Raw genomic sequence first — 24,612 nt, 5'->3', positions numbered from 1 at the left:
TTTTTCAGGTCTACGTTTTAGATTAATAACGCCCCCAATATTTCGCCTTATGCTTGAACGTCGTCTCTTGCCTCACTACGAGTATCCGACCTTTTCTACCCCTCCTTTTGAGGGCCCTTGTTCACCACTCCCCCAACCCTCACCATGTCTACTCAACTCCAGAACGTCTTTCCCACGAATATCACGGAAAACAAGGGGACCATGGGGGTTGCACCCACGGGCAGACAAAACTACAAAATTGCTTTGATTCCTGGTGACGGCATTGGCATCGAAGTCATCCATGAAGGCAAAGTAGTCCTTCAGAAGCTTGCAGCGGAGCTTAACACGTTCGATCTGGAATTCGAGGAATTCGAGTGGAGCAGTGCCTACTACAAGAAGCATGGGAAATATCTACCTGATGATTATCTAGCGCAGGTGAAAAAGTTCAACGCAATTCTGTTTGGTGCTGTTGGTGCTCCTGGTATTGTTCTTCTATTTAGCTGAATTAGATACCTAGACTAATCATAACCCTAGATGTTCCGGATCATATTTCACTTTGGGGTCTTCGGCTTGCATTGTGTCAACCACTACAGCAGTACGCTAATGTTCGGCCAACTCGTATTCTTCGGGGTACTACTTCTCCACTTCGTAATTGCAAACCGGGGGATCTTGATTGGGTCATTGTCCGAGAGAACTCGGAAGGAGAGGTAAATAACTCTCCAATACTCAGTCGAACGATCTTGCTTGTTTTAGTATCTCCTTTGGCATCTCTGGAGAACTGGAATGCTCCTAATTCTGAACTTCAAACTTTGTTTTGACCTAAGCTGACACTGAGAAACCCTAGTATGCTGGCCATGGCGGAACATCACATACTGGTGAACCATGGTCTGTGGCCACAGAAACGTCAATATTCACACGACATGGCGTGGAAAGGATCATGCGATTCGCTTTCGAGACTGCGAAAAGTCGGCCGCGGAAGAAGCTTACAGTGGTTACTAAAAGCAACGCTCAGAGAAACGGAATGGTCTTCTGGGACACCATTGCCTCAGAAGTTGCCAAAGATTTCCCGGATGTTGAGGTTGACAAGATGCTGGTGGATGCCATGACCACTCGGATGGTGCTGAAGCCAGAAAGCATTGACACAGTCGTAGCTACGAACCTGCATGCGGATATCCTCTCAGACTTAGCTGCTGCATTAGCTGGGAGTATTGGCATTGCACCTACCTCGAATCTGGACCCAACACGAGAAAACCCATCAATGTTTGAGCCTATTCATGGGAGTGCTTTTGACATTACGGGAAAGGAGCTTGCTAACCCTGTCGCTACATTCTGGACGGCAGCAGAAATGTTGAGATGGCTGGGGCAGCCAGATGCAGCTGCACTTCTCATGGAGTCCGTAGAGAATGTTACAGAGACCGGAATCAAGACGGCAGATTTGGGTGGGTGGCAAAATACGAAAGAAGTCACGGATGCTGTCTGCAAAGAGATACAGAGGTTGGCCAAGGAAAATCAAAAAGCCTGAATCTTTGTTTGGGTACTATAATATCGATTGAGCCAATCGCCATTTTGAACAACAATAGATGTCTTTGTATTTCAAGTCATCGTTAACGAAGAATGTGGAAATACATAGATTCTGCGAAGACCATCCACCTAGAATTTAGGAAATAAGAAAGATAGAGCTATTCTCTTCACCTCAGCTACAAGGTAGAAAACTGTCAACTTGGAAGACTTTCCGGCTTTCATCATCCCTATTCAAAGAGACTTAAGGGAGACTGACAAGTATAATTTGCATTTAATAGCAATGGCAATACATAGTACAGTGTACTGTTACGTTTGTGCATGATTATTAGGGGTGTGAAGAGTTATGAATTAATTTCTCGCCCCTTGGCTCCACCATTTTAGTACCGAATCCCTGGAAAGGGGTGTTTAAGCGAGGTCAGAGGTCGCCAATCGTAGGGCAACATAGGCGGTCATTCTACTAAGCGGTTTAGAGAATCATCGAACGCTGTGATTAGGAATCACTTCAACCCATATTCGTGAGTTTCAGTCTGGGTAATTTGCGGAACCCCTCAATAAATGAACGGCGAGTTGATCACAGAGCTCCATGTCAGTTGATCGCTTAGAGCCTTAGATGATGGGCAATTTCACAGCATAAAAAAATTCTTATTGAGTTATCATTTACACGGTGTCTATCAAGGCATTGAACTCACTTTAATCAGGAGCTGGAAGTTGGGCTTTGAAATATGTGCTAAAAATTGGACAAGGAATCAAACCCGAGAAAAATTTGAGAAGGTACGAATTGCAATATGTTTGTTATTCCAAAGGTGGTTTCTATGCTCTTAACACTATAGCCTGGGTATATCTGCCATCAACAGCTTTCAGCAGCACATTCCAGCTCTCCAGCGTCATTGCTATTGGTCAGATTCACATGCAACGCCTTGAATCTCCGGATAGCCTCCTGATGGGTATTGAGCCGTCTCCAACCCATACAATTCAGCACGACATGAACCTGCAAGCCATCAACCATAACAGCATCAACAACAGTAGCTAGAACACAAGTACCGGAAGCAACGCCGCAGAAGTACACATCCGTCACATTCCTCTCGCGTAGAGCGTCCAGAAACCGAAACCCACTGGTCCCGCTGAACGCCGAGTAGGAGTCTTTGGTGATAACCATGTCCTCTGGCTCAGCGAGAGCAAATACATCCGGGTAGATGTCAGCACCGAAACTACCGGCTTTGCAACAGGGCGTTGGATGGACGTGGGTGGCCGCCGCGAGCCACTCGTTGGATCCCAGGATTCCATCTCCCCTTGGATGTTCTTGCATGCATGAAGGCTCCTCGGTTCTCTCTCCGTATACTGCCTTTATCCAGATAATGTGTCCGGTTTTTCGGAACTGGGGAATGAGGGTTGTCAAGTTCGTGATGAGATCTGTCCTGCAGACGTCGGAAATTGGGAAAGCGCCCGCGGTGGATATGAATTCGTTTTGCACGTCGATGATAACGAGAGCGCTAGTCTCTGTGTGGTTTGCGTCCATGATGACTTTGTGGGTTTTTCCTGTTTCGGCGTGTAGGATTGTGCGAATATTCGGAGGTGGTGTTGTGAAGTGACGGAATGATAGACAGTTTACTTAAGACGGATGGCAAGGTAGATGTAGAGTTCTTGAAAGTCAAAGAAATGGAGAAAAGTCATTATATACACTCTATAATAATCTTGGTTTGGTATGTTATTCACTACAGGTAGCCTATTCTTAGAAATTGTGTGCTTTGTGCAAATCACACCTTCCAAGATAGAGACTGTGAAATATTTGACAAGGCTTTGCTGTATTCTGTTTAAGGTTTAACTCAAGACTTGAACATAGTATCCTGAGGTCCATTGAATTTTAGAATAGAGAAAAAGATTGATAAATGCTATCTTTGCTTTAAGATCCAGGTTTCTTTCTTTTATATCATATTTCATTCACTTAAAGTGTAGATTCCTGATAAATTCATAATTAATCCTTTAGATTAGATTAACGCATACCTTCTCCATTCCTTTATTGCGTCTTAGGACGAGAAATCAACGACACGCCGAAAGAGAGGCCACGAGAAATTTCGCTTGCCAGCACTAGTAAAGAGGAAAGCTACCGCGGAAGAAAGATATAAATTAAAGCATGCACGAAAGAGTTTTCAGGAACTTGAATTGATAGTGAAAAGAAAATGACTCGTAAAATAATGCTTAACAGTAAAGGATTTGCTGCTTGAGTAAAGCCTAGCAGCATAATAACCTGGAATTCTGTTATACTAGAGAAAAGACTGCGAGGAAGACGGAGAGCTCGAGGTTAAAGACCTGCAGATGGACGCGGACTCCAAATGCTGTGCAAGCGAAGATTGGCTGTTTGCTAAAGACTCACTATGAAAACACGCTTATGAAATAGAACGATCATTAGGATTCTGCACTTGATCATCAATTCTATCATCAATTGAGCCCACTGTCTTGCCTCACATTACCACTCAATTAGAGCTTCCGCACACCTTAATTCTAACAGCATCACTTGAGGTAAACCCTTCTAGAATCATCCCCTGCTCTACTGCCCTTTGCCTCTCCTTTAATACCCTCTTTTCTCGTGCTTTTAGTCTCTGTTCGCGTATATTAACTACTCTCCTTTCGTCCCCTTCGTCATCCTCAATTTGTTTGAGTGCTTGATACCTATATATATACCTAAATGAGGATATCCCTTGGGATCACATGATATCCAACCGACATGCGAAGTATTGCAACTTTTTGGAGTTTTGACAGCTTTGAATGATTAGGTTTGCCGTATGCGGCCTATTTATCTTACTCGCTGACATAATAGCGCGTCTCAAAAGGGTGGCCAAAGTGCCATTCTAACACGAAGACATCTGAGTTCACAGGCCAAAAAAAGAACAAATCACCTTGTGCAAGGTCAAAACTCGTAGAGCAATACCATTACTCTTCTCTCCAGCAATTCCCAAACGGCAAATGCCTAAAGTCGCGAAAAACTTCTCCAACCAGGCCAGCTTGGACCCGACGAATCGACTCCCATGTTGTGGAATTGTTGTCGTATCCGTATTTTTCCGCAGCTTTAATCATGCCGTCTGCCCAGGCTTCGGGGTTGCGGTTGGCCTTTTCCCCGAGAGTTTCGAATTCTTTTGGATAAAAAATTGGGCAAATACTAGCGTCCAGAGGGGATTCTTCGCCAGTAAATAACCTCCTACGATCCTCTGCCTTTTCTAGATCGGTTATAAACTGTACAGCTGTAGCAAGGGACACCCTGACGAAGTCAATGCTTTTTGTGACAACATCGAATCTGTCCAAAGGCAGAGAATGCGATTTGAGACTTTCGAAGGAAATGGATTCATGCAGCCCTTCCTCCACACCAGTGCGAGCGATCAAGACTGTTTGGTGCTGTGCAATCTTGCGGAGACTAATCAGGCCGTCTGATTCGCGGCGGCATTCCTCATGGTAGAACGAATCCAAACGATCGATAATTACGACAAGAGCGTGATAAAGGGGAAGCACGGAGTAATATTGTGAGCTCGAAGGCTGGCGTTCGATAACATTGTCGGCGCGGCCTTCAACTTGATTAATGAGGCTAGATGCTTGAACGCAGAGAGAGCGGTGTGCCTTCCTAATCCCAGCTACTGTCGGCGGGCCTGTCGAGGTAATTCTAACTGGGTTCGCAAAGAAGTGACCAAATTCGATGTTCGGTTCGTTGTTGTAGCATCGACGCCATTCTTCGTAAATGGCCGCGAGTATGATCTTTGGCGTTTGATTCTTTTCTCCGGTGGCATCCGTCTGCTGTGCGGACTGCAACCAATAAAACGCCGTTGGTTTGTTGCAAAGATAGCTGAGCTTTTCGGGATCTAGGTTTCCAACCATATCGTCAAAACGTATTCTGTACCGGTCGGTTGTTGCCCATCTAATCCTCGTTTCCTCGCGAAAATTATCAACTCTTAAGAAGTGCCATGCTTTCTTTAGGTCTGCTCTAACTAGCGATTTGAGTTCATTGGAAACTGGATATTGCGTAACAACTGAATCCCAGTGCTTATCAATTTCTTCGTCCGAGCGAGTGGTTCTCCCTGCTGTTTCAGGTGTCTCATGAAGAGCCCTGGAGGACGCAATGCTGCCTAGGCCTGACATGAGAGGTTCGGATTTAACGGAGATCTGGAATTCGACAGATGCGCTGTCCTGGATGCTTCCCGCTTCTGGGCGGTGGTATTCTTCGATGCTCGTCTCGTCGATGCCAAATATCACTGGTCGGAAGCTGTAGGTTGTCGTGGTAAAGAGAGCGAACTGCATGTTGTTACTTGCGAAAGAGGTGGTGAACGCGTCCGGGTGGGACGTCCTGTGATAATGCGTGTTTGAATTTGGACCGAGCAGTGGATTTTGGTAGTAGAGCTGGTAAATATAAGTACGCAACCGAAGAAAATAGTTAAGCTTATTCTGGCTAAGAATTGGAAAATTGATTCATAATACCCTTTTATCCATTCGTTTCTTCTTTACAATACACCCTATACCTAAATCAACTCTACGTTCAGCAAGAGCTCGTTATTCGCGCACTTGCTCAAGTCGAAGAGGGAAGCATGAAAACGGCTGCTCTGCGCTCTTTTATGTGCTTCCTTAACCGTCAGGATAGAGATGCTCCATGCGGCGTAATAGTAATTTGATTCCTTTTTGCGGTCTGAATGATAAGCTTTAAACAGTGCACACCTTGTTCGACCAACCAGGTGGCTAGGAATAGTACTTAGACATACCAGATCATTCGATTATCACCATAAATCCTATCTAGGTTTACTGGTGGTTTGGTGATTCTGGCTCCTGATTACGTAAGCCAATGGTGGTGGCGCAAAGCCCCGGCTCCTCGCAACCACAGCCAGGACCTTCACCACGACCACCATTCTTATCCCCCAAGTCACCCTCAACCTCTCTTGACAGCGAATTCACTCGTCTCTCGCGATGCCTCTGCCTGCTGAGATTTGCCCTTCATATGGACATAGTACAAAACGGCAAAAGACTGGTCTTGCCTGTGACACTTGCAGGCAGCGGAAATCTCGCTGCGACAGCCGGAGGCCGAAATGTACTCATTGCGAGGATGTAGGCCTTGCCTGTAGTTATAGGCCGACTCCAACAAACCTTGAAAGGTAAAAGTGATTTACGACTGGGTATGAACTGTATCTAATCATATAACAGCGACTCAGCCGTCCTTTCACGCCTCACACGAGCTGAAGCACGTCTAGATACTCTAGAGGCATCGGTTGTTCCGAATAACGGCACACAAACAACTGAAATCACATCCTCTCCGCCTCCAAAGACAACAAACATCACAATGGTGCCAGACTTCCACACAGCTGCCGGGCACAAACTCCTGCAATATTGGTCTAGGATTCATGTGAAACTAACCATTCCTGCAATCGATCCTCTCCGCTACCTCAAAATGGCCGATGATTCTGACAGTCTACTACATGATATGGGTCATGAGGCAACCTCTCTATCTTCTCCAGCTTCTGCCTATGCATCGCTCACATGTCTTTTTGACAATCGCTTGGAACTTCCACCAGTCTTAGCTGAACTTTTTCTCGTCGAGCGGTTCTCTCGTGAGAACGTTCTCCCTTTCTTTACAACAGCATCGGATGCTGATTCCATACCCCTCCACAACTATTCCTTAGTACCGCTATTGTTACTCAGTGTAGCGGCTGCTACTACAGAATACCCACTCGGTTTTGCTCCGGAGTCCTGTTTTTCCATCGCTCTTACAAAGATGTGGACCATATTCTCCGGATCAGACGATGGGATTGCGTCAACCATGCTGTTGACTGGAGCTATCTTTCTATATTTCTTCGGAAAGCCTTTCCATACCTTGGGCATCTTGAAAAGTTCTTTCGTTGCGATCGAACGGTTGGCACTGAGAGATCACAAGTAAGTGGTCTTTCTACTTCTTGAACTTGCTCTAAATATCCGATCTAGCGACGTCAAGGCTCGAGCAAGGATGTATTCTTGCATACATTTCCTGTTGGAGAGGTAAATTGACCCTTGCCTTAGTATTCGTGGCTTATTATAATCACAGTGACATTCTGACTGAGATTGATGGATTACCATCAAAACAACCCTTGGACTTGCTCATTTCAGAACATGATCTACCTCCTAAGGTTCTATATAGTGGCCCTTCAGTTGATCACACCTCAATGGTCAATGGTCATCCATCGAGCGCAATTCCAAGATCATACCTTGCTATTCAAGTGTGGCTGCGAGGATGTCTTAACAATATCCTAGGGCTTTATACCACCGACAGAGCATATTGTCATCCGCACGAAGTTGGTGCCCTCGTCAGCAATATGTTTTCTAAGCTCAACAGCTGGTATCTATTATCGCCAGTTGACCTTCAGTTTCCACGAAGTTTATCAAGTTTCGCTCTTTCTTCCCAACTGTATTCTATTCCTATGGTAAACCAAGTCCTACAAAACTTTGGTTGCCCGCTCATTAATGTTGTTATAGCGAGATTTAGCTTTGCGATATCATGCCTGCATATTCTTGCTTAATCGCACCAACCTGTACTCGGTACTTTACGAAGACATGGAACACTCCGCTACTTCACCAGGAGAGGGTATATCTCGCGAGACTGTCTCTCAACACTTCACTGAACCTTGGGTCATTGAATCTTGCAGAGCATGTATTGAGAGCGCATGTCTTCTCATACTATTTCAGGAATCGACCACCTCAACACCCCTTGGTAGCCACTACCATAATTGGTGCGACTTGCAACTCCTCACGGCATCCTACACAGTACTTTTGCAGGTACAGAGCACGCTCATGCTTGCTCCCCTTTCGCCAAAGTACGAAGATATCGAGAATATCTTAGACACCGCCGAAACCGTCATGCATAATGTCACATATAAATCCAATGGCATACACCAGACTTTGGATATCTTGATGAATATTAGACACAACTTTGGGATACAAACTCCAGGGTAGATTTCAGCATGAATCTTAGGCTTTTGTGATTTCATCTTCACCAACGCGGCCTGGTTCCGACCTGATAACGTTACCAAGCCACGGTTTCAACAATGGAATTTCAATAGGCACATTGGTCAAAGTCACTATCACAGGCACAAATTTTGACTATTAAGCATATCTTGTCATTACATGATACTAAATGGAGTAGTGTGAGAAAGCTTTCCTCAACAATGTTCAACTTCTGTCAGTCCCGACTCCATCGCAATCTTAGCCTCATCTTCGCACACCGAGGTAATGGGGACCGCGAACGTGTGTGTCTTCCATTGACGTACCGGGACCTTCTCTTGAAAAAGTATTTCAATCTCCAAGTTTGATCTTCCGGTCGTCTCGCCAACACAAAACCAAACGTAGAGGAGAGTAATGCATGTCGAACCAGCGTATACGAATCCGAGCATTGGTCCTAGATTGGCAGAATAGTATAGGTAAGGCGAGGTAAAGGCGATTACCCATACTGTAAGAAAGAAGCTGACGATGGCACAGGACATGATTTTGTTCCTGTTTCTTCCGGCCGAGCACTCACTAGCCATAGCAAATGCTAGTGGTCCCAATCCAAAGTTGAAAGCAACAATCACGATGTAAGAGAAGACGACAATGGCGGTGCTGAAACCAGTTGTCAGTTCCTTGCGTGTTCCAAAACCACCAATAATGATGAAGGCAAAAAACATCATAACAGTCGTGACCAGCAAATTAATCCTTCGAGGTACTTTATTGCCTAGCGCTACAGACACGGCGACGGCAACAACTTGGAGCACATTGGTGATCAAAGAAATGGTGAAGGGCTGAGAAATGCCTATGGATTGCGCAAAAACAACACCGTACGAGTAGAAGAATTGGATGCCATTGATTTGCTGGGCTATCATAGCTCCACAAGCGAATATGAGTTTTCGTCGTTCGATTGGATCTCGGATAAGTGATACCCAGGTCGATGTTGCTTCAGCCTCCTTCTCCTTTGCCACTTCTTCTTCAAGGATATGTATATCCATTGTCGCTTCGTAATTTTTGGTACTCTTATGTATCTTTTGGAGGGAGCGTTCGGCTTGCTCTATCCGTCCTTTCCGCATGAGCCACACCGGACTTTCTGGAAGGAAAGGTAAGCTGGCCATCATCAGCAATGGCAGTAGCGCGAGTAAGCCCATTGGTATGCGAAAAGCTGCAGTTGACTTGAGGGACTCAGTGCCCTGAGTTACGCCCGAACCCACGAGCTGTGAGCAAGATTGCATGAGCTGGAAGGTCATCAATGCAGGTCCCCGGATAGCCTTTGGCGCGATTTCTCCGATGTACAGGACACAAGTTACGGTAAATTGACCAATACCGAGGCCGATGAGGATCCTGCCTAGAATGATCAGGCCTTCACTGCCATTGTCTGCTACCTGCACAACAGCACCGGCAATAATGCATAAGGAGGCGCACAGAAACACAGCTTTGCGGCCAAGGTGATCGTTGATAGGGGCAGCCAAGAGAGCTCCGAGCAACTCACCAACGTAGATGATGGATGCTGTCAATGAGAGAAAGCTTGTTGTAAGTGCCGCAGTGCCTGATGAGTTCTTTGTGCCGTAGACATCGATAAAAGGTGTCATCCCCTGGATGCCGGTGTAGTAGATCTGATCATAGCCGTAGCAGAGCGCACCGCAGGTAGATATCGCGCAATAGAAGAGAGCCCATTTATGCTCATGGAAGTTGATGTTCAGCATGCTGATAAGTGTGTGGCAGTTCACGATCCACGGAAATAAGAAAGCCAGAAAGATTGAGAGCTAGATGAAGACTTGAGAGGAATATTGGACATTTTTACGGTTCCTTGTCGCTTTAAATACTCCACCTAACACAACACCTGGGGTAAAAAAAGCGGGAAGAATCATGTTACTTTGTGGTTCCGGTGACACGGTTTTGCACTAACGACTTAGTCAAGTTTGGGGTATCTGGGGCCCCCTCACTTGGTTAAATATGGGGACCAAAAAGGGGCTAGAATTTGGTAGGCGGTTTCCTTCCGTCGGCGCATTCCCCGAACCCTGTCCAGACCAAATACGTGGGGCAAAAGATGTACCAATGATATTTCTCAATACAGGTAGCCTAGCATATCATACTATTTTGCTATTCCCCCAGGCCCATTCCGTTTTATTTACTGTGGAGAAGGCAAGTTCTCCCATGTGTGTATGTGACAAGCCACTCATCCCACCTTACCTGTGCCGCGCATCTCATGAACCAACTTCCAGATCCACTCATGAAATTTTCAGGATATCATTGCGATATTCTACTCTACTTAATGGAGGATCCTTAGAGACAAGCGCATCTTCCTTTTCGTTGGCTTTTGAGTATTGGTAACCCATTATTTATCTAGTAGTGAGTGTCCTTCTCTAACATCGTTGCTCTAGGTTGAACTTGTGATTCTTGAGCCCAAGTTGACTGAAATCGCAGCTGAATTTTCATAAGCAAAAATGGTTTCTGCTCGCCCCAATGCCCTGCAGGCCATGCAGAACAGTGGAACGGTATTGATTGCCGATACAGCAGATTTCCAGCGTTAGTGAATCAACATCTGATCATTTATGGTATTATAGCTCACTGTCATATATAGAAATTGCCAGATTTCGACCATCAGAGGGAACGACAAATCCGTCACTTCTCCTTCTTGCAGCAAAAGAAACTGCCTATTCTGGTCTGATCTCCCAAACATCGGCCTACTTGAAGTCGCTCGACAATGCACAAGGTTGCGAAGAACTAGCAGTGGAATACCTGGCTGTGCTATTCGGGACTGAGATATACAAATTGACGGGGCGAGTTTCTACAGAGGTTGATGTGATCTATTCGTTTGACACCGCCCAAACAGTTGCAGCTGCTCTACGCATCATTCAACTCTATGCCACCCAAGGAGTTCCCAAGGAAGCTGTCCGGATAAAAATCAGTGCTACATGGGAGGGTATTGCGGCTGGAAAAATACTACAGGAGCAACATGGGATCAGTGTTTTGATCACGATTGTGTTCGGCCTCGTACAGGCAATCACAGCTGCTGAAGCTGGCGTGGATTGCATCGCTCCTTACATTGGACGTATCAGTGACTGGCACAAGGCACACGGGTCTTCTCAGGGAACGGACGGTGGTGTTGAGACGGTGACCCAGATGCAGAATTATCTGCGGAAGTATAGCTACAAGACGAAGGTGATGGGAGCGAGTTTTCGTAGCACGGCGCAAGTAAAGGCATTGGCGGGAGTGGATCTCTTAACCATCTCGCCTACGATCCTGGAAGCATTGGAAAAGGAGACGGAAGACGTGCCCATTATGCTCACAGAGCAAACAGGTGGGCTTGCACATTTGCATTATATTCCGTGGAACTCTATTAACATTTATACAGCTAAATCCTGCGTCGCACAACAAGTTTCGTACCTTAACAATGAAGCGGCCTTTAGGTGGGCTTTTAATAAGGATGCATGTGCGGTGGAAAAATCAGCGGAGGCCATGCGAAAGTTTGCAGAGGATACTGAACGTCTTAAGGAACTTCTGAGAGGTCTATCTTAATGTTCATACGAAAATGCAGACCACTGATATAGAGAATATTAGGTAATCTAAGAGAAACTGGGCAACTTGATTAAGATGGTCTCATAGAATCGAGAGTATACAATGCAGCAAAGTCGCGTTCCATATAAAATAAAAAAGATGGATCAAGGTGTTGCATGACTTCTCCAATGTGTGATCCGCTCGGAGACAAATACTTAACGCATATTAACTACACCAGTCATGTGAAGCTTAACAACGGAGATACAAAAGCTGAGTGTGGCTTTAAGCTAGCGCTGCCAAGGCCTAGGGGACTGAGGAGAAGTTCCCACCTGACCCGTGAAGAAGTGTTACTGAAGTACTGGAACAAGACCATGTGGCATGTTGTGGAGTAATTGTAGATCCTTTGTGTGTATTTCTAGGCCTAGTTCGTTTAGAATAGGGAACCTTTGATGAAGGGCGAAGAACGAGACTAGCGGAGCGTTCCCCGACCCCTGTATCTGCAACCATCTCACGAAATGAGGAGAATGCGGGCTAAAAGTGGGAACTACTCCGTATTACTGACGCCAAAGCCCGAACAGCGAAAATCGAAAGAGCTTATAAATTACCATCTATTCATTTCAAAAATCAGATCACACCAATCGCAATACTTTCAATTGAGACTGAATTCGTCCTTAGACTTTTCTGAGATACGCCCCCATAAGTCTCTGTAATTTGTGCTTGATCTGCTTCTTTTCGCAACTTCAGTTCTATCCTTGACTTGATTCATCTATTATTTCTGGTAGACGAGAAACTTTCAATATGCCTTACATCCTCGGACTGAATAGTGGCTCCTCTTTTGATGGCGTTGATGCAGTTCTATGCAAAATTGATCTTGCGGAGGACGGCCACCCATCAAGACCAGAGTTCGTTGATGCTCTAACGGTTGACTGGCCCAAGACACTCCAGCCAATCATCCTACGAGCTTTTAATAATGATGTCTCGATATTTGAGCTCTGTCGTGTTAACTACGCGGCTGGGGCGCTTTTCGCGGAGGCAGCGAATAAGTTGCTCAAAAAAGCCGGTTTAACCCCAGAAGATGTCGATGTCATTGGATACGATGGTCAGACGGTCTACCAAGAACCACCTAATCGAGAAAAGATTTCGGAGTACGAGGAGAGCGGAAGTTCGAGTCTGGTTGAAATGTGGATGTCAGGAGCTTATCCCTGCGGACTCTTCATCGCGGAATCTGGAGTTGTGGCAGCATTGACAAACATAACCACTGTCACACAATTTCGACCGATTGACCATGCACTTGGGGGATCCGGGGCACCCTTGATGCAATATCTGGACTTTGTTTCATTCCGTAACGATGGACCAACTGCGACACTGAACATAGGTGGAATTGCGAACCTGCAGCTTGCGAACAAAGACCGTAGCAAGATGATGGCGTTTGATGTAGGGCCAGGAAATGTCATGATCGACCATGTGGTCAAGGCGCGCACTGGAAAGAGCTACGATAAAGATGGAGAGTTAGCAGCGAAAGGGAAGGTGATTGAAGCCCTGTTGGCTCATCTGAAAGACCATGTCTTCTTCACTCGGAACCCACCTCGGTCTGCCTGGCGGAATGATTTTGGGGCAGGATACGCCGAGAGGATTCTCGAAGACTACTCATCGGCCTCGACCGAAGATCTTCTTATGACGCTCACCCTGTTCACTGCCTGGAGTGTGGAGTCATCGTTGGTCGACTTCGTGCTTCCGCGTAGTCGTGTTGAGAAATTGGTCGCTAGCGGTGGAGGAACACAGAATGCAACATTGATGGCGATGATTGAAAAAAGGCTTGCGAGCCATGGAGTCAGGCTGTGTTTGAGTGATGAGTTCGGACTGCCAGCTACATACAAAGAAGCGATCAAGTTTGCGACGTTAGCTTTTGCCGCAAAGAGAAGTCTGGCAAATAACATTCCGGCAGCTTCCGGTGCTTCTTCATTTGCTGTCTTGGGGACATTGAGTCTGGCGCCGAGGTTGGCGATAAATGGAGACAAGTCGGAAGTGGTATACACAAATGGACATGTGTAGTAGAGGGCGATGCATCTACGTAGACTTTAAGCAAACTATTATAATGATGTGGTTAGAAATAACATTTTATACTATGGAAGAGCTAAAGGAGACTTGCACGCGTCCCTATGGCACAAGGCTAGCTTAAGCAGTAACCAGATAAATAAATAAAACCCGGGTCATAGTAAGAAGAATATAAAAGACAAGTGCTATAAAAGAATTATCTTATAGATAAAAGTAGAAGTAGCTACTTAAGGTCTTAGCTAGGCCATCGCAGTCTGGCGTGCTCATATCGTTCTCCTTTCGGCACTCCTGTAACCCTTACGAACACAAGGTCATCTTTAAATTCGTCAGCAGCGTTTATAATCAAATTGGATTTCCGCCGGAGCGGAGCTTCATATACCAAAACTTCCTTATAGCACAGCTTCTTGTCTAGTTTCTTTTAATAGTCACCAACCCTTAAAAGATAATTTAAGATCAATTTAATCTTAGAACAGTACATATCTCTAAAAACCTAACGTATAGATATTTGCAAATTTGTAGTAAATAATTTGTCTACGGCATAAGATAGTTGTTAGGCATAGACATTTGCAAATTTGTAGTAAATTTAAAGTAGAAACTGCCGGTTTAGGTAAAACTATAATAAACCGCCCTCTTTCTATACTCTACGACATTTAAATTTTTTCCTATAACTATAAAAAGATTATTTTTATCTATAACTGCTAAGCCAAGACAAACATCTTAGTTATCTCCTATAAAGTTTGAGTGTCCTTCTTCTTCAGGCACAATTTAGGATGGCGGCAACGCAAGTAGTAATTCATACTAATGCTCTTCACGACTAATCTTTTTAGGTTTAAGACAACCATAAATGGAAATTTACAATACTGAAGCACGAGTCCTTTTAGCTATCGAATCGAGAATTATATCAAGGTTCATATTAACCACATCACCAAGGTTGAGTTCTTTCTGGCCTTCAAACAAGCATATCAGCAGTCAATCACAGTTGCAAATAGTCAGGCTGGATTCCGCGGAGCTGGATTAGTCCCCTTTGATCCGCAGGCTGTAATATCAAAGCTGGATATGAAGTTACAGACTCCTACGCCTACTAGACCCCCTTCTACAGATACCGGACCCTTGGATTTCCCGGACTCCTCGTAACACAACCGATGCTCTTTCGCAAACCACTTTGGTTAAGAATCATCTTGCTTATCATCAAGGAAGCCCTCCAACCCCAAGCTTTGAGACATTTACTGCATTAGCGAGAGGTATAGAGCTATTAGCTCATGAATTGACTCTTACGAATGCCGAGATTTGTACACTATCGTTAGGCAAATGAAGCCCTTAGCAAACGCCGTAGGGCTAAAAAGACTTGTGTCCGTCAAGGAGGGGTACTTCCTATAGAGGATGCACTCGACATATTAGCTTAAAGGGAGATGATAAACAGATACGACGCGATAAGCGCTCGGGGTGGCTTTTGATAAAAAGAGAAAACCGACTAGTCGATGCTCTAGTAGTTGCGGAAAGACTGATTTAATAGTGTTGTTGCTTCATTGTATCTTGAAGTGGTAGAGTTGAGAAAATTGTCCGACTCAGTGATAAAACACGTTAATAGAATATTATTATTTGATAAAAATATCAACTTTGTTTTTAATCATTATTCCAAGTTGTTAAGAAAAAGGTGGGTTTGAATTGGACGATCCTTTGGTATTCTTAAGAGTTGATTTCCAGCTGTCGCATACCAGCGAGGCTGCATTCAGCTAAAAGCCTGGTGACAAACCTGTCCTGTATACGAGGTCTTTTGCCGATTTTTAAACAAGCAACAAGAATACTTGTAGCGTTATTTACTTCTGAAAGCATTAGATTACTACGTACAAAACATCTTATACAGTTACTATTCTGTCTTAAATACTTAAACATCAGCTTTACCCATCTCCATCTCTTTGCTTCTACTTTCTAATTCCTCCCTATTCTCAAGCGAGTCCAAGACAGGTACTCTCTCCAAGGAATTTCTAAAACATGCATAAAACACACAGCCGCCCACAAATGTAATTACAGCCAAGGAGGTATACATCCAGAGGATCTCCGGATCCTTTGTGACAGGAGTGAAGCTGATGCAGATAGCCGCCGCGATACCGATGGTGAGCCAGAACAAAGCGGAGACGAAAGATCGTAGCGATTCCGGAGCTTTGGTGAAGGCGATCTCGAGACCCGTGACGATGACGAAGGCTTCGGAGAATGCGACGAGGATGTATGCCGGGGCTTGGATCCAGACGTGGATTGAGTTTGGTGGGGAGTTGTAGATGTAGTGTTGCAGGACCGCGGCGTATGCCATAGAGATAGCGGCCATGAAGAAGCCGGTGGTGATGCGGGCCGGGGGGGAGAAGTGGATCTTCCATTTTCGGAGAAGCGGGTAGATGACAACTATATTTTGTTAGTTGAGACAAAGGATGAAGTATTCAGACTTACAGTCTAGTAGAGGGATGAAAATGGTAAGAGCGATGGGATCGAGATTTTGGAGAAGATCGTTGGGGGTTCCGTGTAGTGCCATTGTCCCGGCTTGCGAAATCAAGTTGTTCCAGATCTGAATCCAACTAACGAAGTACAATGGCAGAAATACGAAGAACTATTATGTTTCTGTTAGTCGTGGCAATTTCTCGTCCTTATTTGGGATCTTACCTTGCAAGCGGTGACACCTGTTCGAACTTTCTCGACCCAATCATCAGTATACTGAGGCGACTGCGCAAAGGTGTATTCATTTTCTCTGCCGTGTTCTCTTAGCAGACTGGGCTTCGCGTTCTCGAAACCCTTCTCCTTGATTGCAATCGAAATTATGCGTGCCGCATCGAGGATAGCAGATCCTTCAGGTTTTGTTTTAACATATCTCTTTCCATTCAATACAAACACCGCCATGGAGAGAGATATTGCACTAGTTCGAGTTAGCAAATACTTGAGGATACGACTCATGTGAGCCATTCTAAATGAAATCGGGCACTTGCATCAAGAGAATCAAGTATGCAAGCCAGAAAGATGCATGGGATTCCACATTGACCGTAATAAGTGGAGACAAAGCTCCAACATTCACAGCCCAATAGAACCACATGAACATTCTCTCCACCGTAAGCTCAGGATCAATAATCACCCGCTCTCCAGAGTTAAGTGTCTTCACGTACGCGCCGACGTTCTTGTATTGCTCGGCGCACATGGGAGTAACATTGGCCTTGATACCCCCGGTACCAAGACCGATGATTACCATTGCAGCCACAAGACCGCCAAATGCGGTTCCTGACTTAATGGAGGCCGGTGTCGAAGTAGCGACCAAAATCGTTAAGCCAATGATGTAAACGCCACATGCTAGGCAGATAGTTTTGAACTTGCCAATAAATTGGTCTGTGAGTCAGCCACGTTTATCAATGATTCTTTTGGAGGGGCATACCGGCTACAATGGCGCCGATGATTGTTGAAGCATAAGCCCAGAATTTGAAGAAGTTGCCGAGAGCAGATGCAGTAGCTTGACCTCGACCAAGGGCACCTGGTAGATCCGAAGATGGATCATATGGGTTACTATCCACTGTTAATACTTGAGTTGATTGAGTAAATGCAAGCAACGTACTTGATGTAGTTCTGGATCGGACCGCTCAATCCAAAATACGTGAATCGCTCTCCAAACTCAATGACAATGATCAAGAGCACGACCCAAGGAATACTATCGGGGATTCTGCGAAGTTCCTCTGTGGACTGGTCATTGATGATTGAAGCGGGAGACACAGACAGCGATGCCGTCGTGGCATTCTTCTTGGTTGATGAATCTTCGATGGATGGCATGGTTCCTGACCTGGATGCTTTTGTCTCCTGAATCTCGGGTTGTGAAGTATTTATATAAAAATAAATGCCAGTGCTTAACTCTGGCTACCACATTTCCCTTAGCTTGATAGCTATGAAACGAACCTCACGTCGCGATCACAAAGATAGGTATTCTGGCAGTCATTTCGTTGTCCAGGGTCGTCCCAGGATCTCCAAGAGGGGGGGCGAGTCAGTGATTTCGCCTATCTTTTCCAATGCTTGATGAATGCCGCCAATCAAACCAAACGCCGGGAGTGGATCACCAGCGCTACACCACTTTGCGCATGGCAGATAGGACTGGACGAGAAGAGCTGGAGTATTAGTTAGGAACCTCTTAATAAATTCTATCTCGCTCACAATTCGAAGTAGCCATGGCGTTAATAAAAGGAGTTATGACGGTACAGTCGTCCACCGAAACAATGCATTCTTTTTCCCTTGAGCCAAACCAAATTCCTCAGAAATTCGTCACTGGTTTAGATCCTGAGTGGATATCACTGTGGAATGAACATGGCTCGAAAGTCACGCCGGCAAGTCAGGTGACGATCGAAGAGTATCGACAATGTCCTGAAAAATACTCATTTATGTATCCAACTTGGAGAGGTGAGTAACCTCTTATCACTTGATTCGGTTGAAATCGAAGTTAAAATTCATGAACAGGGCCGGATGTCTTTAAAGTCCAAGATTGGACAGTTCAAGTCTCAAGTCCTGAAGGAGAGATCGTTTGTAGGATATACACACCGGAAGGACCAGGTCCATTTCCAGTGCACTTGAATATGCATGGAGGTATGTCCCAAACTTTTATCATTGAGTTGATACGGCAAGAGTGTTTCTCACTAAAGATCGATTAGGTGGTTGGGTTCTGGGAGGTCTACAGTCAGAGCAGTCGTGGTGTCGTAGCGTATGCAACAATGTTGAGATGGTTGTCGTTGATGTTGGGTACCGAATGGCACCAGAATATCGCTTTCCTGTTGCCATATATGATTGCTGGGATGCAATGAACTGGGTACGTTCTGGCTCTCATACCCTACAATCAACTTTGCTGACGTGACAGACAATTGCACATGCCAAAGAGTTGAATGTTGATGCAGAAAGCATTTCAATTGGCGGTCTTTCCGCTGGAGGACATATGGGCGCAGTGTTAGCCCATTTCGCTCGGGACAAGGGACTCAAGCTTAAGCTCCAACTTCTTACTGTTCCAGCAACTGATATGAGATACTGCCCTACATCAGTTGATGGGGAACTGGATATTGAAAGCTGCAAGTACCCAAGTGTGGTATTTTGTGCTGATGCGCCTTGGGGCCCAGTGGGTAGAGAATCATGGTTTCTCAACTACTTCATCGGGACAGAACCTGGTACGCTTGACCTCACCCATTGTTCGTTTCCTACTGACAGTTGGTAGATACAAGGAGTAAAATCTTGGATGATTGGAGAATGACTCCAGTCCTGGCCCCAAAATTCAAAGATCTTGCACCCGCTTTCATCGTAACAGCTGAGTTTGACGTCGAAAGGGACGAGGGTGAGTTTTATGGTCAATTGCTTAAGGAAGCTGGAAATTCCGTTCTGATAAAGCGATACTTGGGAGTTCCCCATGCCTTTGCACATTATAATTGTCCCGAGAAGGGCTTATCCAAAGCACATCAGTATATTAGAGATACTTGTTGTATATTAAAACAAGCACATGCAGATCTTCCAATAAGACTAGATTAAGATATATTAAATATTAAGTCATTCATTGCTCTGTCGTGACTTAACTAGTGTCCAGGTCTTTGTTGACAACTGTTTCAAAGCCAACCCAGAAGACTGCATCAATTCTAAGCAATGCGAATCTGACCATAGAGAAACTTCTTGCTTGCACACGGAATATTTGCCGTGCTCGATTCAAGGAGGCGAGAGCCTCAGGAGCCTCCTCGGGAGAACTTGAAATAGTAAGAAGAAAAAGAAGATTGGTTATCAAAGCAAAATGTGTCTTACACCCTGCATTCTATCAGCAAACAGATCAGCTTTTCTATCAAATAATTTCTTACATGGGGCCCAGAACGCCTGATAATGCGATGCTCGTAGTAACGATGTGCTTCTTATTGCGGCATTTGCTCCAGTCTTGGCGCCGAGTCGACAATGTGTCTTTGCTGAAAGCCACTCTGTTTGCTCTTCGAGGTCCTGAGGAGGTGCAGCATCTGCGTGATAAAAAGGACGAAAGAGTGCTCTTAAAACCAGGATTTTCACTGCATGATAGCAGAGATGGATTGACAATCGAGCGTCGGGGTCGCTGGTCAGATCCTCTGACAGATTTGAATGAAAGTAGGAGTCTAGGTTTTGGTACCAAGCTGTAAGCTCCTTTAAGAGATCCCTAGAGACTCTCAATGTTGCTTTATAATCATGAGTAAGTGAAGCCACTGCTCTGAGAGAACTATAGATGTTAGTACATTCACTTCAATTTAGGCAAAGTCCTTAAGTACTATAACTGTGTCAGAACTTTGTCCAAAATCCGCGTGAGATGAGACAATTCCATGCAGAGGCTTCCTGTATTGAAATCAAATTCGCCGTCAAGATCGATAGCTGTCAGTTCCACAACAAGCCAGTCATCGACGGTAACATGGCTTGGGCGACCTAGACTCAGCGCATACCATTTATCAAATGTATAAACAGCCCAAGAAAGTCGTCTGCGCAATGTGACCTCATTCTTAGGTAGCCGCCATTGACTCGCATCAAGATGAAGTCCCAAGGTCTGGGCAGAAGAGACAACGGATCCCATAAGGGCCCATTTGAAGGCGCTATCAAGTACAAGCTCATTGGTGGGTGGCTGAAGAAGTAATATTAACGAAGCTTGTATAGTTGCCATCGTAGGTGCATGTAGTGATTTGTTCAGTGACTTCCACGCGATGTTAAAGAGTTTTTGTGATGATGGAGTTTTGTATGCAAAATCAATACATAACCGATCATCGAAGGTTGAAAACGGCTGTGCAAGGCAATATATTGCAGCTAAAAGATGTACTGGAGAAGTCTCGGGTTCTGGGGGTTCTGAAGGTAACAATATTGGAAACTGGGGTGAGATAAAACGATAGAAGAGTTTGATTAGACGTCGTCCAATTTCGGTCGGGATGAGATTTGAGAGAAGACTTCTTCCGTTTCCCACAGACAAATGCTGTTCATCCTCGAGCTCGGTCTCGGCCTGCGATTCGGAGCTCAAGTCTTTGTTGGAGAGCAGAAACTGCACTGGAAGGGTCGTGTCTTGGGTTGTACTAATTGATAGCCTAGAGAACCCAAACTCAGCGTTCTCGTTATATCTATATCGGCGAAGCAGATACGGATCCATATCTCCTGTAAGCCCACAGAGTTGAGCTGTAACATCAGGCAGCTGATCAAGAGATCTTTCATGCGCCTGTGTCCGGGGGCTCTCTTTGAATATCTCGTCGAAGAAACGTGGATGAAAGTCATCCCTCACATGAACACAACTCTCTGCTTGATGCAGCTGAAGAGGGTCATTGGCGGCATGCGTCGCAGTCTGCACCATGTTTTCAGGGGGCTCATTTTCGTTGACTGGAAAAAACAAATCGCTCCAATCGTGGTCTTGAAGCATGAATGAATCTGGCGATGTAGTTTGGGCTGGTGTTGGTTGTGATGGTTGTGATGGTTGTGATGGTTGTGACATATCCGCCCTTGCTTCCATTGCTGTAGGAGCTTCATTTGTGCTATTTGATGGAACCCGACTTCTGGATAAGGGCGTAGCTCTCCGAATTTTGTGGCCCGTGAAGGTACATGACTTGGAATGCACGATGCACAACCGGCACGGGGGAGCCGTCCCAATCTGGCATGCGCTCTTCTTGGATCGACAAAAATCACAGGCACTCTGTCGTTTGCTCATGTATTTTCGTGGTCCATTTGCTAGAGGTTGTGAGGGTAGAGTTCCAGAAGGTGATGACATGTTGTCGTAATGCTTGCAGAGGGACACGGACACGGCGTGTGATAAAAACAACAAACCCAACCCAGCCAGACTGGACATGAGGTCGGCCACCGGAATTCTTGGCACTCACTGAATTCCATCCCTCCCACACTGATTTACATTTGCTACTTGATATTTATTTGATTTGATTTTATTGACTCTCAGTATCAGTTCAATAGATATTTTTAAAAATAGTTATCTTTTAAATAAAGGAGAATATCGTTTTCACTTTACATCTTAGATAGATATTAAGTATATATGTCACGGAGCATTCCTGGTCACCTGACAAATCACCTGACCAAGCGTGCCAAGGTACTGATCAAGGCGGTAAGCCAAGGGCGGTGAGTATTCTGCCTTGCAATATGCCAGGCTCTTGAGTATATCTCCACCACCTTCCATAGTTCTTGGAGAACCAACTCTTTACCATACTATTAAATCTGTCTATTTGATCCTACGTGACAGTATTAGATAATTAGTCTAGACTTAACTACTGTGATAAGCTCTATATATCTTACTATAAATAGTCATTAACTTACTTAGATAGGAAGCACAAGTTATGTTTTATACGCTCGAATCACACCTGGATGTTCTTTGTTTGCGTAACAGCTGGGCCATTCCCGGATAAAGCTAGATTGACCTCCGAATGCCGCCAATCACAACTCGTGACAGATAGGACTGATTGCGGCAGTTTGCTCCACTGATCTGGAACTGCGGGAAACACCGGCAGGAAGATCGGCCTTTTCCTCTGCCTCTGGAGTCATCGCTGTCAGTTGGGTTGCTATTAAGTAGCACGACTCTCAGACATCTTCTGGTGCAGCGATCAGGCAAATTACAGTACAATGGCACGTGATTCTATCGTAATTGTGGGGTGCGTGGTGTCCAAACAAAGTACTACAGGTGTGGTGAGATACTGACGGGAAAGCAGGGCTGGTATTATTGGTCTCGATGTTGCTTTAGAGCTGTCAAAACGAGGTTATGGGAAACATATCACAATTGTGGCAGAGCACATGCCTGGGGACTTGTCCATCAATTATACATCACCTTGGTAGGTGCTCATAGCGAGATGAGTGTTTAATAGAAATTAACAATTTATAGGGCTGGGGCGAACTTCTCTGCAATTTCTGGCAATGATGCAAATGCTCTTAGCTGGGATAGAGCAGGATATCTCACTATGTGGAAATCAATCGACGAAGGCAAACGTGAAGCTAAATATTTGAAAAAGACCAAGTCCACAGAATACTTTGACATGCAACCAGATCCGAAGAAGATTGAGAGCATGAAACAATATCTGAAAGATGTAGGCTTCATTTCTCGAAATTTTAAACTTAGATACTGATTTGTTAGCTTGTTATACTTCCTTCCGATTCACTTCCCGCGGGAGTGAAATTTGGCATAACTTTCATAACCATCACAATCAATGCACCCAAACATATCGAAAATATCGCGGATCTTCTACGTCAGCCCGAATATGGCTCTGTGAAGTTTTTACAGCGCCGTCTCGCATCTCTTCATGATGCATGGCTATCAAAGAACACGAAAATTGTATTCAACTGTGTCGGGAATGCCGCGAAGACGTTGGCCTCGGACCCGAAGAGTTATCCCACCAGAGGCCAGGTACTGGTCGTGAGAGCTCCGAAGGTCGAAGAGAATATCATGAGACACGGTAAAGATTATGAAACTTATGTTATACCAAGACCAAACTCAGGCGGGAGGGCCATTCTTGGCGGATACATGCAGAAAGGAAACTCGTAAGTGGCTGACCCAACACTTCGTTGCCATACTGATTATTTCAGATCCGCCGATGTTTATGCAGTAGAGACCAAGTCGATTTTAAAGAGAACCGCAGAGCTATTGCCTGTGCTGGGGAACCCGGAAACAGATCTGCTTGCTGTCGTGGCTGGATTGAGGCCATCGAGAGAAGGCGGGGCCAGAGTGGAAGCGGAAAGCGTAGGTGGAGGCAGGTTATTGGTGCATAACTATGGTGCAGGCGGGACTGGGTACCAGGCGGGTATGGGCATGGCGATTGATGCTGTTGATTTGGCTACAGATGTACTTGGCTCATTACAGCATATGTTTGTATTGTAGAGAATGCAAGAAAATAATACCCATGATAGCAAGCGAAGAGATCCTACTATTATATTGAAGCCGTCAAATGTAAGGTGCGGTAATACTTCAAGCATTAAGAGGTACCTTTTTGTGAGATACAGAAGTGATAGTGACTTATATTGGGGTTTACTATTTCCAGGCGCACTTTTTAGCAAATCCAGGCTAAATCCAGGTGACTCCGGTTTTCAGCCAGTAGTGCGTTTTGCCTATATGAATAAGATGAATTGTGTCACCACACATTTTTATTTTTCACATTTCTTATTGATAGCTCAGCCCACTAAGCTGTTATTGAGTATCGAAACCTCGTTATGATCAATGGTATAGATTGGGGTGATAAGCTGGGCAAAACTGAGCCTTGTTATATATACTATTATAGATATATGTAACGCATTATCTACCGCAATATAGATGGGCGGTCGATTCTGCAGCTGCTGGTACTGGTGCTTCAACAGGACAGAAGACGTACAATACTCCGACCCTTCCTCTGTAAGTCTGTAGCGATCGTTTTGGGCACTTTCCTGACACGAAATTCTAGCTTGGAGAAGACCTTCCCAAGATATGTACTGTTGCGTGGGCTGGGGACAAGGAAGATGAAGATGAAGATGAAGATGAAGATGAAGATGAAGATGAAGATGAAGATGAAGATGAAGATGAAGATGAAGATGAAGATGAAGATGAAGATGAAGATGAAGATGAAGAGAAGATGAAGATGAAGA

General features: G+C 45.0%; 4 protein-coding genes across 4 annotated transcripts; 2 read left to right on the top strand and 2 right to left on the bottom strand.

Moving 5' to 3' along the window:
* Positions 1–144: 144 nt before the first annotated feature.
* On the top strand, positions 145–1,501 carry ttuC' (putative tartrate dehydrogenase/decarboxylase TtuC'; the record flags this gene model as incomplete). The annotated part of the gene is made up of 3 exons (XM_031152474.1): positions 145–460; positions 514–686; positions 824–1,501. 3 exons carry the CDS (start codon positions 145–147, stop codon positions 1,499–1,501), a joined length of 1,167 nt encoding a protein of 388 aa, XP_031003565.1.
* Positions 1,502–2,347: 846 nt separating this feature from the next.
* On the bottom strand, positions 2,348–3,016 carry LHYA1_G007544 (putative inactive nicotinamidase; the record flags this gene model as incomplete). The annotated part of the gene is made up of 1 exon (XM_031152473.1): positions 2,348–3,016. The coding sequence occupies one exon, from the start codon at positions 3,014–3,016 to the stop codon at positions 2,348–2,350; it is 669 nt and encodes a 222-aa protein (XP_031003564.1).
* Positions 3,017–8,657: 5,641 nt separating this feature from the next.
* Positions 8,658–10,184, bottom strand: GAL2 (Galactose transporter; the record flags this gene model as incomplete). The annotated part of the gene is made up of 1 exon (XM_031152472.1): positions 8,658–10,184. The coding sequence occupies one exon, from the start codon at positions 10,182–10,184 to the stop codon at positions 8,658–8,660; it is 1,527 nt and encodes a 508-aa protein (XP_031003567.1).
* A 741-nt stretch (positions 10,185–10,925) lies between these two features.
* Positions 10,926–12,000, top strand: LHYA1_G007542 (Transaldolase; the record flags this gene model as incomplete). The annotated part of the gene is made up of 2 exons (XM_031152471.1): positions 10,926–11,007; positions 11,063–12,000. The coding sequence occupies 2 exons, from the start codon at positions 10,926–10,928 to the stop codon at positions 11,998–12,000; spliced, it is 1,020 nt and encodes a 339-aa protein (XP_031003566.1).
* Positions 12,001–24,612: the final 12,612 nt, after the last annotated feature.

The sequence above is a fragment of the Lachnellula hyalina genome (genome assembly GCF_007821495.1).
Source record: "Lachnellula hyalina strain CBS 185.66 chromosome Unknown contig00118, whole genome shotgun sequence".
In the NCBI taxonomy this organism is placed as follows: Eukaryota; Fungi; Ascomycota; class Leotiomycetes; order Helotiales; family Lachnaceae; genus Lachnellula; species Lachnellula hyalina.
This window is presented reverse-complemented; position numbering and strand designations above follow the sequence as displayed.